This window comes from Actinia tenebrosa, unplaced genomic scaffold (assembly GCF_029948245.1).
Source record: "Actinia tenebrosa isolate PJP-AT-01 unplaced genomic scaffold, QUT_ActTen_1.0 PGA_scaffold0__85_contigs__length_37466705, whole genome shotgun sequence".
Taxonomy (NCBI): Eukaryota; Metazoa; Cnidaria; class Anthozoa; order Actiniaria; family Actiniidae; genus Actinia; species Actinia tenebrosa.
Genome location: NW_028292569.1, coordinates 28,451,937 through 28,472,172, shown reverse-complemented (window position 1 = coordinate 28,472,172; position 20,236 = coordinate 28,451,937). Strand labels below are relative to the sequence as shown.

Genomic DNA, 20,236 nt, shown 5'->3' with positions numbered 1-20,236 from the left:
ACATTCCACCGGGATTTGGGTAGGGGTGTTCCGCTGGGATTCTGAAAGGGGTACCCTGTTTATGACAAAAAAAATCAAATTTGTAGACCCTGTTTATTACAAAAGATAAAATTAATTGCACTGAGTTCCTGTTTCAATTATCATGTCATCTCGCGTATGATCGTTTTTTTGACGACCATAATAACCAGTTTCGGTCAATACGAAAGTAGAAACCCTGAATATGACAGGAAACTCAGGAAGAACTTGGAACTTGAGTGAAATTGCATACCCTGTTTATGACAAGAAGCTCGAAAAACCATACCCTGTTCAGCGCATCATCCCCGTATAGTCCATATATGGGAGTACCTCCCCCCTCCCCGGGGTTGTACGAGGGTGAATAGAGGCTATATCCGACGGATAAATCTTAGTCAGTGGATCAATTTATCGAATAATTAAACCATCGACTTATCCACTGGATAAGGATTTATTTGTTGGATAGCGCTATTCACTCTACGTACAACCGGGCCCTGATGATAATTCGGCGATGGGGCCTAAATCTCACGCAGCATAGCCGTAAATGTTTCGCATTGCTGTGACGAACCTTCGGTACTCGATGTCTCAGTAGACTTTTGATCCTAGATTACTACCATTATGGTTGAAGTTCGACCCGCGAAGTTTGATGTTTGATTTTAGAGGATTAGAGGATTAAAATCTTTGATTTAGTCTGAATCTCCCTCGAGATATATTTTTTTAAATCTCAGTACTTTGATTGACGGTCGTTGAAATGCTAGCTGCCGGCAAGCGAGGTATCAAACTTCGCGGGTCGCACTTCAACGACAATTGTAGTATAGTAAGCCATCGACATACATAAAAATAATTACTCGGGCTTTCGAAGAAATGTTCGAGGTATAAATTGGGCTTCGTTATTTTTTTTCTTCAGTCACAAATCGCCCTCGAAGCCCTAAGGCGCATGCGTCAAATCAAAGTCTATGCACATGCGTAGAGTCAGCCATGAACACATGCTTGAGTAATGGCGGATATGGGGAAGGACTTGTCGCTGTTTCAAGTAATGAATAACATGGAGTCCAACTCCCTCAACATTTTTAGCACGCGTGATTTTGCACAGACTTTGCACCATCTAAAAGGGTGACAATGTTCACGAAGAATCCTTTCGATTTTCTGCTATGAAGCCCGAGTTCACGCAGATATGCGTCTAGTTCACTCTCAAAACGACTATCCCTTAGCTTGCAGATGAACTTAAACCAGCAGAACCTGTCTCCTAACAAGTTTCCTTTTCGGAAAAGGTCTGTTTGGGGACTTCAATCAAGTCTCGAAGTCTACAAAAAATTTTATTTTATTTTTTTACATTTAAGGTACAATTTCTCATATTTTGAAATATTTGATTTGTTAAATACATAATCCATTTGTTGAATATATATGCAGATAGTTTAGTGAGAGTCCTAACCAAGCTTTTCAGTTGAATTAGACTTGATACTTAGTCATATAAGCGTAATTATCATGGACGTAATGTTTAACCATTTCAGACCAAATGTCATTCTCTTGAGAATAAGATTCGCATGCGCAATCGTTAAACAAAGAAATAGTACTTTAGGGAATGACACATGGTCTGGAATGAGAAAACATTAAATTCTATCCCAACAACCTCTGGTCTGATCTAAGTCAGGGCACGGCTAACTCACAGATCGAACCCTGAAACAACCTCTGGGCTGATCTAAGTCAGGGCATGGCTAACACACAGATAGAACCCTGAAACAACCTCTGGGCTGATCTAAGTCAGGACATGGCTAACTCACAGATTGAACCCTGAAACAACCTCTGGGTTGATCTAAGTCAGGGCATGGCTAACTCACAGATAGAACCCTGAAACAACCTCTGGGCTGATCTAAGTCAGGGCATGGCTAACTCACAGATTGAACCCTGAAACAACCTCTGGGCTGATCTAAGTCAGGGCATGGCTAACACACAGATAGAACCCTGAAACAACCTCTGGACTGATCTAAGTCAGGACATGGCTAACACACAGATAGAACCCTGAAACAACCTCTGGGCTGATCTAAGTCAGGACATGGCTAACACACAGATAGAACCCTGAAACAACCTCTGGGCTGATCTAAGTCAGGGCATGGCTAACACACAGATAGAACCCTGAAACAACCTCTGGGCTGATCTAAGTCAGGGCACAGCTAACACACAGATAGAACCCTGAAACAACCTCTGGGCTGATCTAAGTCAGGGCATGGCTAACTCACAGATTGAAACCTGAAACAACCTCTGGGCTGATCTAAGTCAGGGCATGGCTAACTCACAGATAGAACCCTGAAACAACCTCTGGGCTGATCTAAGTCAGGGCATGGCTAACACACAGATAGAACCCTGAAACAACCTCTGGGCTGATCTAAGTTAGGGCATGGCTAACTCACAGATAGAACCCTGAAACAACCTCTGGGCTGATCTAAGTCAGGGCATGGCTAACACACAGATAGAACCCTGAAACAACCTCTGGACTGATCTAAGTCAGGACATGGCTAACACACAGATAGAACCCTGAAACAACCTCTGGGCTGATCTAAGTCAGGACATGGCTAACACACAGATAGCACCCTGAAACAACCTCTGGGCTGATCTAAGTCAGGGCATGGCTAACACACAGATAGAACCCTGAAACAACCTCTGGGCTGATCTAAGTCAGGGCACAGCTAACACACAGATAGAACCCTGAAACAACCTCTGGGCTGATCTAAGTCAGGGACATGGCTAACTCACAGATTGAAACCTGAAACAACCTCTGGGCTGATCTAAGTCAGGGCATGGCTAACTCACAGATAGAACCCTGAAACAACCTCTGGGCTGATCTAAGTCAGGGCATGGCTAACACACAGATAGAACCCTGAAACAACCTCTGGGCTGATCTAAGTTAGGGCATGGCTAACTCACAGATAGAACCCTGAAACAACCTCTGGGCTGATCTAAGTCAGGGCATGGCTAACACACAGATAGAACCCTGAAACAACCTCTGGGCTGATCTAAGTCAGGACATGCCTAACACACAGATAGAACCCTGAAACAACCTCTGGGCTGATCTAAGTCAGGGCATGGCTAACACACAGATAGAACCCTGAAACAACCTCTGGGCTGATCTAAGTCAGGGCACAGCTATCACACAGATAGAACCCTGAAACAACCTCTGGGCTGATCTAAGTCAGGGCATGGCTAACTCACAGATTGAACCCTGAAACAACCTCTGGGCTGATCTAAGTCAGGGCATGGCTAACTCACAGATAGAACCCTGAAACAACCTCTGGGCTGATCTAAGTCAGGGCATGGCTAACACACAGATAGAACCCTGAAACAACCTCTGGGCTGATCTAAGTTAGGGCATGGCTAACTCACAGATAGAACCCTGAAACAACCTCTGGGCTGATCTAAGTCAGGGCATGGCTAACACACAGATAGAACCCTGAAACAACCTCTGGGCTGATCTAAGTCAGGGCATGGCTAACTCACAGATAGAACCCTGAAACAACCTCTGGGCTGATCTATAAGTCAGGGCATGGCTAACTCACAGATGGAACCCTGAATCAATCTCTGTGCTGATCTAAGTCAGGCCGCGGCTAACTCACCGTTATGGCATAGGTATCTCACTGATCGATTTAAAATTTTCAGAATCAAGTAATCTATATTCATTAAATATCGTTCATTCTTTACACATTTTTTCTCTTAAGCAGGGAATAATATTTTCAAATACTGTTTCTAAAGATTATTCAGCACTTTTTCTATTGAAGTACACGCCCGTAAATTCTGAGCTTCCGTAGCAATTTTGAGCTGCCGCAAACAACCTTCGAGACTTTTACGAAAGCCTTTTGAAAGCGGGAAAAGGGGAAAATCGGATAATTTGAGTGGGTCGTTTGAGGATTTATGGGCTTCCTGTAGTTGGGATGTCCGGCTTGATGCGGAACTTTGACAGCTCTCTCCCTCTGGCTTCTCTACTGTTCCCGTTCGGTTCTCTTCAGCGCTTTCTTCTACTAATCCATTTTCCTCTTCGTGTGGTATATTTGCTGGGCATTGGTCTTCCTGTGGTAATTTTGTAGTAGATTGGTCTTCCTTTGGTTTCTGTTCTTCTAGTTTCTTTTCATCTTTTACTTCCTTACGGTCTTCCTGTGTCGCGGTAGCTTCGTTGTCAAGGACATCATTGCATGAATCTTCGGCTGCTGTGAGTATTTTGTTGTGTTCAAGCCAGAAGTTGAGTTTTTGCAGCAACCTTAAGAAATGAATATTGGCGTCAAGAAAATACACACAACTTCTGGAATAGTATGGGTTCTAGTACTGGAAGCGTTATAAATTCGTCCCTTTATTCATATTGGGTTTTCAAGAAAGCCATGTTGGAGGACAAAAACAACAACAACAATAATAATAACATCAACAACAACAACAATAATATTAATATCCTTATTTTGCTGTGCAATGAAGGAATGATAATAATAATAATGATAATAATAATAATAATGATAATAATAAGTTCTTAAATAATAATAAGTTCTTTAAGTTCTTAACAGACGCATCATACAACGTCTCGATGCCTTTTACAAAAGCACCAGACGGATACCAAGTTTGTGGGAAAAATTGCAAAAAAAGTCGGTTACTCCTGGTAAACAGGTAGTGTTTTAGTGCAGATTTAAACTCTGCAACTGAACTTGAGTACTTAAGGTGGCTGTCTACTTTTGAACGTTCGATTTGAGCCCACGATGTGCGCGCGCTCAAAAACCGCTGAAAAATCTACAAGATTTTATTGAAGAACCATACGCGTTTTGAGCTTCAACAGGGCAAAACCCTCACATTTTACACGGGACTCTATATTTTTTGATAGCTCATTCGAAAAAACTCCTAAAAATCTAGGTTATATCAACATTTTAGAAAAAGTTTAAATCAGGAACACGTGAAAAAATAGATTTTTGTAGGGATTTTTGTTCGACTTTATGAGATTTTTTAAGAGCACCGAAACTACAAAATATGACAAATCAATGTATCTCTCTGTCTTTTTGTCGAAAATATCCATGTATTATTGTAGAAGGATTGACTAGCCTTCGTTCGTGCAATCATATAGTCTGCAAATAACTATTATCTTTTTAATCTTAATTTTTTTCTAATCCCTTCCAGTGGCGCAATTTTTACTCCAAAAGCTCGTGCGTAGGCTTCCATTAAATGCTGATTATCTCGAAAACGAGCTCGGGACACCCTATTTTTCTTTCCAGATTTGGAATCAGCATTAAATTTCAATTCGGAAAATCGAAGTTTTAAAAAAAGCTTAAATCAATTTCCAAAAGTAGGCAGTCACCTTAATTGCATCAGGGAGATTGTTCAATGCAATGTCATGGGTTAATACAAAAAACTATTTGAAAAAATGGAGTCAAGGATGTGCACTACTGAAGCGTCGCTTTTCACATCTGAGATGGTCGGTTTGATCCCCGAATTTGCTATCACATACGAGTAATCCAGTACCGCTCGGAAGCTGGATTTTCATTGCTCCCTAAGTACAGTACCGCTTTTGTAAAGTGAGGTTTAGTGCTATTGTTTGGATGACCAATCTATTGTTTTTTAATCCAAACAAGTAACTCGTTCCGAGCGGTACGGGCTGGCTGTCACATACACCAAATTGAAATATGGCGAGCAATTTGAATAACTATTGTTCTGAATAACTATTGGTCGACTGACTAGCCTTATGATCACGTGGTGTTTTCATGTCAGTCGCTAGTCAGTGATGGTGCAAAACCTCTTTACCAATCAAAGACAAAGGCGAAATTCGGACAAACAAACTTACAAGTTTACTTTCAGCAGATAATTTTCACAGCCGATCGCAGTTGATCTTATATTACATGGGTTATTATTGTAACTTTAAGTAAAAATAATAAAATCGGTTCGTATAATCCTCGTAGCGGTTAAGCAGAATGCAATGTTTGTCCGAATCTTTAAGCTATTTTTAGAATCAGTGCGCTGCGCTAATACATCACGGTCCACTAACGCTACGCTTGGGCTACCTGTGCAACAATCAACATTTCTAATATAAATTCCAAATCGATCTTGGAACAAGAGCCACACGCTTATTTATAGCTGCAGAGCTTTTCGGCGTGACAATCTTCTTATATATTTTTCTTCCCTTTCCAAATCTACTTACTTGGGAATATTCTCAACGAAGTGTTGTCGAATCTCAGTCTCAAATCCCGACGGAGGTCTCGCTATCATGGTCGCCATGGAATGAATAACTTTTAGGATGACCATTTCGTTGTACAACCTGCTGTTTTCGAGTCCTTCGTGACTCCCTCGCTGCTTTTCGTACCCTGCTTCGTTGTAATATGGCTCGCTACACAAGATAAGACCTGAGAAAGTGAAGAAAACAATAGACCCCATTCGAATTCCAAATTACCGCTGTGTTTCTTGATTACAGACTCATTTGCACAGGGTTAACCTCGAGTTTGTGCAGAATATTCACGTGTTCCAGTCAAGGTCCGTCGAGTTTCAAAATGTTTGTATTGTTGAAGTTGTGCATTCTTTACTTTTCTGTTGGTATTTGTGAATATTTAAACACTGATACGAGGCTAACCCTGTGCAAATGAGTCTGTAATCAAGGAACACAGCGGTAATTTGGAATTCGAAGCGGTCTATTACTGGATTGCAACTAGAGAAAAGAATGATGCGTGGATTTTTTTATGGCTCGCCGTTCTTACAGTAGCAATCATAGGCAATTTAGGCTGATGTCATACGTCGAACTCCACAAGAGCCGAACCTGGGTTTAAACTGAGCCTCATACTAAGATATAATGACGACTAATTTATAATGACGGCGAATAATTGATAAATATATGGCTTTCCTAGCTCATAAATAAATTCATGATATAATAATTGTAACTTTTTTTAACCTAAAAAAATATGATGTATAGAAATAACCTTGTATTGAAATAAGGACTTGTAAAACACTTGACTTCGGTGTCCAGACCTCGCTCCCCTTGCCCGTCCATGTGCCAAGTAGACTCACACAGACTTTGCCATCTTCGTAAAGGTTAGGATTGAGGCGACCGGAGCACATGGAGATATAGTGGAAAACCGGTGGCGAGCTGGAGTAGTCTTGTGGTAGCTTCACATCGAATAGGAAGAGGCCGTGTTCATATGGGGTCCCCGGTGGACCAGTGATCATGACACGGTAAAGATCCTGTAGATGAAGAAAATTGTAAGAAATACTTAGTTAAAGGCAAGAGAAGAGAAGCGCAAGGACAAGGATTAAGGACCGACGACTGAACACCGAATACTGACGATCGACGACCCAGGACAAGGGACCCAGGACAAAAGACCCAAGATCCAGGATGATGAGGAAGAGGACGAGGGCGAGGACGAGGAGGAGGAGAGGACGAGGAGAGGACGAAGAGGGGACGAGGAAAGGAAGAGGAGAGAGCGAGGAGAGGACGAGAAGAGGACGAGGAGAGGGCGAGGAGAGAGCGAGGAGAAGGCGATGAGAGGACGAGGAGAGGACGAGGAGAGGGCGAGGAGAGAGAGAGAGGAGAGGACGAGGAGAGGACGAGGAGAGGGCGAGGAGAGGCGAGGAGCGAGGAGAGAGCGAGGAGAGGACGAGGAGAGGACGCGGAGAGGACGTGGAGAGGACGAGAGAAGGACAGAGAAAAGACGAGGAGAGGACAAGGAGAGGACGAGAAGACGACGACGACGAGGAGAGGACGAGGAGAGGGCGAGGAGAGAGAGAGAGGAGAGGATGAGGAGAGGACGAGGAGAGGGCGAGGAGAGGGCGAGGAGAGGGCGAGGAGAGGGCGAGGAGAGGGCGAGGAGAGAGCGAGGAGAGGACGAGGAGAGGACGCGGAGAGGACGAGAGAAGGACGGAGAAAAGACGACGAGAGGACGAGGAGAGGACGAGAAGACGATGATGACGAGGAGAGGACGAGAAGACGACGACGACGAGGAGAGGACGAGGAGAAGACGAGGAGAGGATGAGGAGAGGACAAGGAGAGGACGAGGAGAGGATGAGGACAAGGACACAAGGATACAAGGACACAAGGACAAGCAGGACTTCATTACTTACCACTCTATCTTCAAAGCTTCTCACTAATATACCAGATGGCAGAGAACTATGCAGAAGACTAAGTTCTCTTTGAATCACCGACATGATTTTGCGGCGGTTACCAGGGTCGAAAATAGTACTCTTGAAAATATGGTCTTCTGGGACAGCACCAAGAATCATGAAGGCTGAAATAATGTGCATTTGTTGACAGATGAGATAACATTATAAACGAATTTTTTTAGATATTGTTAAATGTTGGAAAATAATATTATGCATTAAGTATTTAAAATGTTGAAAAAAATATATATATATGTTAAACAATAGACCTCCTTGGCTTAGGCTTAATGTTTTCCCATTCCAGACCATGTGTTATTCTCTTGAGAGATTCAGTTGTATCTATATTCACGTGTCTTTTCATGCGCAACCGTTAAACAAAGAAATGATATTCTAGAGAATGACATGTTGTCAGAAATGGGAAAACACTAAGGCCAAGGTAAAAGTCTATTAAACTTATTGCAACATTTTGTGTAACGTTAAATTATCTGGGATTTCTATTGGATAATCTGGACATGATATTAACCAATAAGGATATGCCATATAAAAACTGTCAACATTGTCTTCAGCCAATCACACAAGCTCGTACGTTTTCTTACCTGGATTCCTATTGGACAAAATCTCGTTTAATGCATTCAAATCAACTGCTTCCTTATTTTCTGTGTCATTCTCTTCTCCTCTTCCTTCTCCATCAACCTGCGGAGATGAGTTATCTATGATGACGTCATCATGGTCAGGTGATGCCTCGTCACTGCTGACGTCACTAGCAGTTTCCCATTCGTCCTCGCTGTTGTTTTGTGAGTCATCTCCGTATTCAACCGATTGATCATCGTCCTATGATAACAGAATAGATATAAAATAAGGTTAATACACCGTTTTCTCAAGGTTGCGTGCGCGTCCAAATCTAAGGAGCTCGACGGGCCACGACACCAGAACACGAGTATTATCATGCATTGCTATGAAATTGTTTTCGATAAGAATTCATAAAATTGATTATTCTCCTCTTTAAATATAAAACTGTCTTCTCAATTTTACTGAATTTGCTTATTTCAGTTTTGTGGCCCGTCAAGTTGGATGCGCACGCAACCTTAAGAAAACGGTATATTGGGCGAGGGAAAAGAGCGAGACAAGGCGAGACAAGGCACGGAAGTTATAGTCAAGAACTGGAACCACTTTTCTCGCTAACTGTTTAACTTATATCTCAAAATCAAAAGGAAATACCGCGCGCGCACGAAACACAAAAAAAATTTACAAATTCTTGCCAGTCTATTTTCGCTACTCGGTTCGTCTCCGCCGCGCACGCATCGATAAGAGTGGGTCCAGCTCTGGACTAGGCAAGGTAAGACAATGCGAGGCAAGGCACAGCTGAGCAAGGCAAGGTAGGGAATATGAAAGGAATGCAAAGAAAATGAAAAGAAAGGAGAGAAAGGCGAGGCGAGGCGAGGCGAGGCGAGGCAGGCAAGGCAAGGCAAGGCAAGGCAAGGCAAAGCAAGGAGCAATATGGCGGCAAAACAGAAAATATGCACACCTCGGTGTCAACTTTGTAAAGTTCTTGTGGTATCACGTGCGCCTCTGTTTCATCCACCCACCGAATAAACACGTTTCCATGCTCGTCTACATTCATCACCTAAAACAAACAATATCTTCAGTTTATTTCATTCTTATTTTATTTTATCATTTTATTTTACCACAAAACTGTGGGCCCTTTAGTATTAGCACAGACATTGAACATGGTCGTCACCAGCCTCATACGAGGTTGTTTAGTATAAATACAGTTGATTATTGAAAATCTCGCGCGCTGATTGGTCGAGAAACTCACACACGATATTCACCTCCAGCGATAATCCAAAATGGCGGCCAGCCGCTTTGTTGCTGTTCCTAATTTTAAATGTGTCTTTTATCTTCTTTTTTTCTTCTTGTTTTAAAAGAATCACCTGTGTATTTATACTAAAACAATTATTCACCTCAGGCTCAGTGAATATCGAGAATAATAACCTCAACTTCGTTTTGATTATTATTCCCCGATATTCACTTCGCCTTCGGCGAATAACTGTTAAATACTGAAGACAGACGGGGCCTGCGGTTTTAAGTCCTTATCCGAGAAGGCTCGAAGGTCTAGCCATTTGTAGTTGTAATTGAAAAGGCAGCACCTTCTCCTCAGTTTTTTTAAGACCCTGAGTGTTAGTCCGGCTGAGGCTTGAACCACGCCAGGCGGCGGTTTGCGCTTGAGGTGGTCTTTTTAAACTTATTCAATGTTTAAAAAGTAAAAGTAAAGTCAAAACGTTTACCCTCAAGGGAGGAGAGGGTAGAAAAATGATTAGTACCAAACATACCTGACCAACACATGGTGTCGAAGGCGTTGGGGCTGCAGCCAGGGGGGACGTACAATAGTCAGGGGGGACCATGCGAACCACAATATCCCCCGAATTAAACACAAAGTCCGTGTGCTCGGCGATGTCGTAGACACTGACGTCACGTTCGATAGAGAGTTCGGTGCCTTCTCGGGTGAACCACTTGACGTCACACGTGCGTGAGGCGCAGTTTGTGGTCAGGACTGTTCCATATACAGTCGCATCGGCTGTCACTGTAAACCAAAGCATTGCAATGACAAAGGTTAGACACTTAAATTCACGACCACAAGTCAATGGAATTTGCCACTGTCTTCATTGCTACGCGCTTGCTCGGAATCCGCCGTAGTGTGGAAACGCAAGGAAAAAATTCCACTTTTACCGCGTCCGTTTAATATTGCTTTTATAAGATATTTTTGAACGATTTTGAGCGAGAGTACTCTCTGTACTCTGATATAAACACGCTAGCCAGCCAATCGGCGCGCGCGTTATATGTATATCAAATATATAGAAAATTATTGATTGAAATATTTCATAATCTTGTTTATAAAATGCACCTCGTTTGTCGTTGACATAGTCCCCAGGAAAGAACTCATGCTCGTCCAGATGAAATACTGGTGTAAGATCAGTTGATGGGATCCTTGTGTTTTTGGATCTGTCCTGCCATATGACGTCAACAGTGGTACAAGTAGATGTAATCTCTACACAAACCTTATCTCCCACGTTCACCTCCATGTGAGGCAATGGTTTGCGTTTTCGCTTCGCCCGCTTACGCCTTCGCTTCACTGGGAACCTCATAGAGGGTGCCCCCGTAGAGGAGTCGTGTTTAGGGCCCTGTGAGTGAGCACCTTTGGATTTATGTCCCGTGTGCTCACCGCCGTCTCCATCGTCATCAGCATCGGTGGAATCGGAAACAACTCCTTGGTGGTGGGATTTTTTATTTTCTTCATGCCACGAGACTTCTTCTTCAGGGACATGGTCTGATAAGGGAGACAAACTGTTCCCTACCTGCCCAGCGTCTGCTCGTTGTCCATTGGGGAGGGGGGCAAGAGAGGAAGGCTTTCCTTCTTGACTATTGGCAGTCATTTCAAGGTCCTTGGCTTTTACGGTGTAGAATGCTTTATCGCCGATTTGAATGCTGGCATGGCGATAATGGTTGACCACTTTGAGCCTGGTATATAAATAACGTGTATGAAGTTTGGAATATAGAGGAAGATTGCAAAGGAGAGGAGAGGAGAGGAGAGGAGAGGAGAGGAGAGAGAGAGGAGAGGAGAGAGGAAAGGAAAAATAAATCTTCAATACCTGGATAGCTGATCTTCATTCACAGTAGCGTCTGGTTGGATCAAGACCCCAAACTCTTCTCCAGGGCAAGCACCGCAAATCTGCCAGTTGAGTTCACAAGAGACGACCTTCACCTGAAAAATGTACTTACCGTTTTAAGCTCTGACACTATTTGGAGATATGAGCCTTCGTTTTTAACTTATCGGCAGAGAACACGCGCTTTAAGAGGACACTAAACCTCTTTACAATTGTTGTAATACTTTCCAATTGAGATCACATGCCATTCTCTTAAGTAGTTTGAGTCGTATCGTCGTATCGTTGTAGACACGAGTGAAAAACGTCTGCGCATGCTCTGAATCCGTATGCAAATTAGTCAAAACATAAGTAAATTTGACTTTCAAACATGCCTTATAAATTGGACTTCACAAAATGCCAAAACTCATTGTCCATGCTTGAAACTTAAGATTAATTCTTTCATATTGTGTTTGTTAATACAGTATCTTGGTCTGACAAAAGTATACTCTCAAACTTTTTTGTATACTTGAAGAAAGCAAACATTTATTTTCTCACTCAAACTCTTCAAAATTCTTAGAAAACGTGCTGAAGTGCACGCATGCGCAAACGTTTTTCCCTGGTGTCATCGTCGTATCCATATTCATGTATCTTCTTATGTGCAACCATTAAACAAACAAAATTCTCTAGCGAATGACACGTGGTCTGGAAAGCGGGAAAACATCAGTTACGCAAAACTATAAAGACAACATTGCAAACTACAGGCATGCACAGCTAGCCCGAGCAAAGATACAAGACACTCAACATACTTCCTCTACTGTTCCTCTCATTTGTTGCTGACTGTGAATGATAGGCTTAGCGCCTGATAACCATTTTGCTTCCTTAAATACTTTAGATGGGCCGGCAACGACTTGACCAGGGTAGAAAGCCTCTGAATAAAATGGCGAATCCTGTGAAAACAAAAAGAGAATATTTCAAGTGATATGAAGAAAAAATTGCAAAACTGAGGAGCAATTTTCCCTCTTGAAATTATGGATTTTCGGGTCACAAAATGAAAAGAAAAATTAACGTTGCTAATAAGTGCTGCAGTTTAGCAGTGACGTCATTCATAAGTCACTATTTCTGATCAACTGGTTGTGACACGTTAAGGTGATGGGCTGTTTCCATGGTTACCGACTTTAGGTACAGAAACCATTATTGGTGAATTTGCGAATGTTTGATGTCACTCATTAGTGATTTGGGCACCAAATAAGATAAATAGTCGGCTAATACTATAGATATTTTGCCATACAAACCTCATCTCTTTGATCTGACATGTCATATAACATTTCAGTCTGCTCATCCTCTATGCAACATCTAGGGAAAGAAATGAAATATAAGAATGCCTTTAAATTGAGTTTTAAAACAGCTGTTATAAATCTTGTGTTTTGATTGGTTAGGAGGGTGTGCTTTATGTGTGTTCTGCTGTGTACAAAGTTAACCCAGGGAAGAATGCACAGGGTTTCATTGTGCTACATTTTCGTTACAAAATTCAAGGACTTTTTAAGCACTTTTCAAGCACAAAAATTCGATTTTCAAGGACAAAGTTTTTCGTATTAGAACGTGGTTTAATTATTGATTCAATGTTTCAGTGCAGCTAATTCAGCCGGGGCCACGTCCACCAATAAAAAATGATCATGACACACAACCAACCAGTAAACAAGCAACCAGAAACTCTTCAATCAATTTGAATCGTTATTTATTTTTAAAGGAAAGTTAGAAATAGCATTAAGTTTGTATTAAATTCAAGGAGTATTCCAGGAGTTTTGGTGTTTTTCCCTATTTTCAAGAGCTTTTCAAGCGCCCTTGAAAATGTGTTTTCAATTCAAGGACTTTTCAAGGATTTCAAGGAGTAGCACGAAACCCTGGGTGCACCCCTTAGAATCAAAGGGAAAAACAGCATTGGTTATCTTTGAAGTAGGGGTGCAAAGTCAAAGCAGGGAGGGGTGAGCACCCCCTGAACCCCTCCCCTGGATCCGCCCCTGCATTACATGAAACTGTATTATCTTCTAAAGCCTCGCAATCAAGTCTGAATCTCAACTTAAGATGTACTGTAAACTGATATATATTTACCTTGAACCATTTTTCATCTTCAGCGTAACTCTCTGGTTTGCTTCTTTAACAAACCCTAACCATGGTCCGAGGGTGACATGAACTCCTGGTAATAACTCCTGTTATTTAAAAGAATTAATTATAAGGCTATTTAGCAATTAGCCCGAGAGAGCCTGAATGAGCTATTTATTCATTGGCAACGAGGGAAAGAGGACTAATTGTTTTAGTCAAATTCGACTAGTCGGTCAAATATAAAGATGCAAACAAGTTTTAAATTAAAGTTGAATTCAATGTTTTGGTCTTTAAAGCCGGCACTTTTTGCTACTGGTGGTACACTGTAGTTCATCCAGTCAGAGAGCAGCACTGATGATAGACCCCTAGTATGACTATTTATCAGTACATACCTTAGTATTAATGGTTTATCACAAATCCTGCACTCTAATTGGCTGAGCTACTAGTGGTGTATTAGTGATAGTCCACTATTAGCATAATTTAACAGTTTTGAAAACCAAAACATTACGCAAAAAAAAAAATTTAAACCTAATTTCAATATTGTTGGTATTCATTTCTTTGACCTATTAGTAATTTTATACGAAAACAATAACCTCTTGCCCTCATAATCTACGAGTCAATAGCCTATACGCATTGGCATCGTGGGCTATCAACTCCAAACTATACAAGCTGTCTTTTAATTATAGATAATAATAATAATAATAATAATAATAATAATTTAATGAATTTCATTAGCGTCACATATTACACTCTATAACGCTTTACAATGAATTTTCAAACATAAAATATAGAAATATATATAGATATAGATATAGAAACCCCCGCACTCTGTCCAAGCCGGCCCATCAGAGCCCCAAACTGTGGCTACTGCTAGTGCTCGCCAAGCCAATTCAGACAGAGTACCTGGGTTCCACAGAAACTTAAACTCTACTTTAGTTATATAAACATGCATCTACAAAAATGTTCAAAATTGTCCAAAACGTTCAAAAATTTTCAAAATGTAAAGATAATTCTAGCAAACAAATAAGAGTGCATTTATATGGTGGCTACGTAATATAAAACATACCTGTAATGGCTCAAGTTCACGACAGTTCACATTTGTCACCACTTGATTTGCTGCCAGTACTTTAACGCTCGCCACAACTTCCACATCACTAATATATCCCTTCTGTTTAGATTTATTGGGGTCTGCATGCTTTACTACATCTCCAGGGAGTAAGGAACGGTCTGCAAGCTTTACCTGCCCGAGACGGGGAGAATAAATATGTTAATGAGTGTGATGTCATTATGTAGTGTTTAATAAACGAGCAGGAGTGTTTTATCGGGTTTTAGACCCGATAAAACACGATCTGCGAGTTTATTAAAAACTTCAAAAACTTTAAGTATAATTCACAACCCTTTGGTTGAAGTAGAGCGACCATATACCTCGCGAACATTAACTTTTATACTTTGATAGTCGTTTGTACAGCAATGTCATGCGCAGTGAGGTTGGTACGCCACTGCCATGCGCAGTAAGTGCAAAAAAGGCTTCCACAAGTTGAAACCAACATGCCGAACTCAAGACAGGGGCACTAGTTGACGATAATTTATGGGTCGTTGATGATCGAACGTGAGACTGAACTTGATGAGGCTCTAAGTCTTCATCTAAACTTGGATGCACCTTTATTCTGATAAGGTTGTGCACATTAGTATTCTTTATATAAAGAATACTAATAACAATGAGTCTTTATATAAAGTTTCATCCTCATTAGTATTCTTTATATAAAGAATACTAATGAAGAGGACTTTATCGGGTATAAAGGTCCATGCACGTGACGTGTATGGTGGCTCCAATTGGACCAAAGGCTTATGAATTATTCATGAGTTTTTGAAAGGGATTTGAAGGATTTGTCATAATTTGTAAATCGAAACATTGATTATTATGGGGAAAAATTGCAATATACTTTGTATAAATCCTGAGCAAGATAATGGTGTTTTATTATACAGGATGAATTACTGCCCTAAAAACGTTTCGTATATTTATAATAAAACCTTCTATGACATCACATATTGGAAGTATAAACCTTGATATTTTCAAGATGCGTCACTCAATCTATACAAAAATATTTTACCATTCAACTATTCACTTCATGTAGAATCAATACTGAAAATATTGAGTAAGGTGTTAGTGGCACTTTATCATTATTTCTGAGAGCTGGCTGACATGTTTCCAAGTTGTTTCCAAGGGCAACAAAGAAGATGGTTAGAACTTTGATGCAATTTACATATATGTGATCAACCGTTAAACAAAGTTGATGAAAAAAAATAGCTCAAAATACAAAATGCTGGAAAAAATATCCAGTGGATAGATTTATTGGATAACAGCATCAACTTGTCTGCTGGATAAGGATTTATCCATTGGATAGCGCTATTCCCCTTCATATGACCAGGCCCTGATCTTTAATGAACATAAAAACCCACTGCATCAATTAATTTATGATAAGCTTATTTAAAGACAGCACGTGGAATTTGAAAATGTTAAGTCGAGATCTTAAGAAAATTATAGTTTAATTTCCAGGCTCAATGTTCAAATTAAAGTAAAAAGAAATAAAATGAAACTATAAAATAAAACCAGGTAGGTTTAAAACCCCATCGTTTCTAAAGAAATCTTCTGAACCACAATCAAGTTTAATTAAGAAAAACTATTAAAGGGCCACTTGGACGAAAATCGCTCCAAAATTAAAACTCTTTCATTCGAGCTGGAACTTTGCTGAAATAATCTAGGATACATTAAGAACCACCCACTGGAATATCTTTCTGATATTCGAAAGGAAAGGGCCAAAATTTTACGATTTATTTTCGTCCGCCATTAATTTCTTTGAATCACAGAATTCGACTCAAGAAGACTGGCACGAGTACTTATGACGTCATTTACTCAACCCAAACCAAAACATTGGTGGGTAATGTATGTGCCATGTTCGTAAAACTCGGTTTATTTGGTTTATCCAGAAAATATTTAATGTTTCATTCGGTTTCCTAACTACTATATGACCAAACAATGTCTAGGCGCTGAAATTTTTCAGTTTCAATAATACTGACGATCATAATTCGAAAATTTCAATACATCTCGGCAAGCCAAGAATCACAACAAAGTAGGACGCATGGACGAGATTCTAGCGGTTCCATCGCGCGAAGTGACTGAGATATTCGGGATTCGAATCATTTTAAGGATAACAATTTTTCAAGGTATATTTACATACAAGGGCAAAGAACAACCCCACAATTTGGGTCCGCGAGACATCCGACACAATGAAAGAAAAATCTACGAGCTGAGTGACAGACGCCGCTGTCGCGCGAGTAATAAATAAGAAACCTTTGACATGTTCTATTACAAAGATGATATTAGATAATCGTATGTTTGTACCTATTCAATGCATAATAAACATTTTGAAGCAAATAATAACCGTTCTGTAGTAAATCAGCTAGGAGAATTACGAGATCACATTCTAAATTATTCGGCACATAGATCTAAGTATATTGTCACAAATCTTTATATCACAACGCAGAATTCAAAAGGCAATCGGTTGTTTTCATAACATCAATCACTATTAGATTACATTGAAACTTCAAATTTAAGATCTTTATATCATGGACAGTAGGTAGCAAATACAAATAATGAAATGAACGTAAGGAATTTTTATGAAAACCTCTTCCCAAGCATTGCTTCTTCTTCTAGTTCGGCTTCATCTTCATACATTATAATTTATGGTTCTAACTCTTCAGGATTGACAAAGCGAGCGTCCAAAGGAGTTTCCATCATATTTGAAGAGGTATCAAAGGTTTAAAAAAAGTCTGTTTAGAGATTCTTTTCACGATAACGCGTTTAAAACATCAAATAAACTTCAGGTAATTTAACAAGAAATGTATAGTCAAAACAACGCTAACATGACAGCGTTGAGTAAATGACGTCACAGCGTAAAACTGCTGTACATAATGACTCGTTGGCCGTGACACAAAGAAATTAATGGCGGACGAAAATAAATCGTAAAATTTTGGCCCTTCCCTTTCGAATATTAGAAAGATATTTCAGTGAGAGGTTCTTAATGTGTTCAAGATTATTTCAGCAAAGTTCCAGCTCGAATGAAAGAGTTTTAATTTTGGAACAATTTTCGTCCAAGTGGCCCTTTAAATATAAAAAATAAAATACGTTTAAATAAAAACGTATTACTTTACAAAGCGTAAAATATATAAGTTCAGGACAGGAACAAGATTATAAGTGCTTGGAATAGGAAGAGATGAAAGAAAAAAATCAGAATTTTTTGTTTAAATTAAAGTAAGAATAACAAGAAATTTTGACACGTTTTCAAAATTTACCTTTGAAATCAAAGTTGTTTCCTCGTTTCCCGACGGATACCAAGAAACAATCAATTCCCCTTTCTTTAAAGCTTCATCCTCGTTGTCTGAGTCATCAGAAGTTTCTTCGGCGTCCTGTACGACTAATCCTAGTGTACCATAAGAGTTTTTTACTATGTCTTCTGCGTAAATGCCTCCTTCGTCCGCCATCTTGCTTTCTCAATGACTAGTAACACAGGGATCCCAAGCATGGCGAGTTGTATTTTCCCGGCATGGTTTTGGGGCCGGGGCCGGGGGTGGGGAAAGGGGGAGGGGGAGGGGGAGGGTGGGTTGTTGGAGAAAGGATAATACGAGTTAAAATCGATTCCGATCCCCCCGACTTTTTCTCATTTGTAGATACAAAATCAAAATATGTTCAAATACTATTGTTCTGGACTGACTAGCCTTGTGTTCAAGTGAAAACATATAACCATCTGAAAAATGTCCATACTTCAATGTTCTCCGGCGTCACTTCCAATTCGCGGAGTGTCGGTAAACCAAGGCTTTGATATACGTAACATGGAACAGTGAAACCGTGGAACAACCTCAGAAAGGTGCAGGTTAATCTGCGTGTTCCGCCCATTCCGTGGTCCTTCAATTCCACACTTTAAAGAACTAAATCTCAAATGGACGTGACAATCACATATGTTTATAACATTACAGTCGAATGACGAATAAACGTATAAACGCGCGCGAATTTTTTACCGTGCATTGGTCTTACTTTACATATTGTCTCCCTACTGTACTGTGTTAACTAATAAACCTTTAGAAAAATGGGGGGGGAAATCATTTTTTTCAGTAAAATCACTTTACAATGCGTAAATAAAGTCAAGTATTTGACGAAGCTATGACAACGGATTAAAATTAAACAAAAGATTATAAAAAACGACTGTTGCTATATGCAACTTGTAGTAAACAACACGAAGAGAATATTTCGTTCAAATAATATTAGAAAGTCTTACCGGTGATAGAATTTACTTTTAAATGACTTTAAACTCTTAACTGAGAAAGAAGAAGGAGAAGAAGAAGACTGAGAAGGAATATTAAGAACATACGATCAGATTCATTCATTCAATATCATACAATACAACTTATTTAGATGGTATCTACTCATAAAAGCAGAATTTCCGTGCTTAAAATTCATACAGATAAGCTTAGCAATGGGAAATCTTAATATATGCAAACAAAGTCAGTCAAATAAAACAAAATAAAAAGCTTGAATATTTAAAAGATCGATTTCATATTATTGTTTCGAATTTACAATCACGCAAACTAACGTACCTCGAAAATTTAATAAAAAAGCTTTTTACTTTATTGATGAAATTTTTAATATTATGACGCGAAACTAAAAAATATATAAAATAAAAGATTCATGCGATCGAAACTCGTAGTGTTTTCATTCGCACAATTATGACATCATATTCTAAATATAGAAACTTTTGTATGTCTATCCGTTCGTCTGAAAAGATTATTTTAAAAGGGAATTTACTCTTCGACAAAGTTACCAGTAAAATTATGTACAAGAAATGAAATACAAACAAATAGAATTTTTTGTTTTTGTTTTAAGGGCTTTATCGTTGTTTAAAAAACACGTGCAGTCGTAATAAAACAAACCAAAAAACAAAGACTATTTTGTAACACCTAACAAAACATTACACACCTTTTTCGATTTTTTTTTCTTTCGTGTTTTGGTCAGCTTTAATCTTTCTAACCTTTTATAATTTTCACCACGAAAGCTGAGTCACACCATGTTGACAGATACTCAAAATTCGTCATTCAACCATAAATAAAATAATTAAGGAACTGAATAGCTAAGTGTTCACATGGTAAAGATATATTTTTGACCATGTCTGGAGCTCAGTTCTTTAGAAAACGGTTCTGGTTTTTCTTGCAAAAGGTCGTCAAATTGGCACCGGCCAATTTTTCTGTTAGAAAAAAACCATACCTGTCAACGACTTTTATAGTTCAAAAAAATATCTAAGATGAAACCGAATGCTTATCAATCAATTGTT

At 39.7% G+C, this 20,236-nt stretch overlaps 1 protein-coding gene across 1 annotated transcript; it reads right to left on the bottom strand.

Moving 5' to 3' along the window:
* Positions 1 to 1,317: 1,317 nt before the first annotated feature.
* On the bottom strand, positions 1,318 to 18,407 carry LOC116301677 ((E3-independent) E2 ubiquitin-conjugating enzyme UBE2O). Its single transcript, XM_089038957.1, has 14 exons — positions 18,207 to 18,407; positions 14,920 to 15,093; positions 13,863 to 13,960; positions 13,046 to 13,106; positions 12,560 to 12,700; positions 11,760 to 11,872; positions 11,015 to 11,628; positions 10,443 to 10,693; positions 9,638 to 9,736; positions 8,709 to 8,943; positions 8,077 to 8,240; positions 6,939 to 7,200; positions 6,170 to 6,371; positions 1,318 to 4,258 (listed from the first exon to the last, which is right to left on the bottom strand). The coding sequence occupies exons 1-14, from the start codon at positions 18,393 to 18,395 to the stop codon at positions 3,751 to 3,753; spliced, it is 3,111 nt and encodes a 1,036-aa protein (XP_088895083.1). The 5' UTR covers positions 18,396 to 18,407; the 3' UTR covers positions 1,318 to 3,750.
* Between the last annotated feature and the right edge of the window lie 1,829 nt (positions 18,408 to 20,236).

What these genes read in the sequence shown, in the direction of transcription:
- LOC116301677 (XM_089038957.1), bottom strand. Translation starts at nt 18,395, where the DNA reads ATGGCGGACGAAGGAGGCATTTACGCAGAAGACATAGTAAAAAACTCT. An exon ending in TGTCAGATCAAAGAGATGAG is followed by an intron (nt 12,701 to 13,045) that starts GTTTGTATGGCA and finishes TTGTTTTCACAG; the next exon opens with GATTCGCCATTTTATTCAGA. An exon ending in TGAGAGGAACAGTAGAGGAA is followed by an intron (nt 11,873 to 12,559) that starts GTATGTTGAGTG and finishes TACATTTTTCAG; the next exon opens with GTGAAGGTCGTCTCTTGTGA.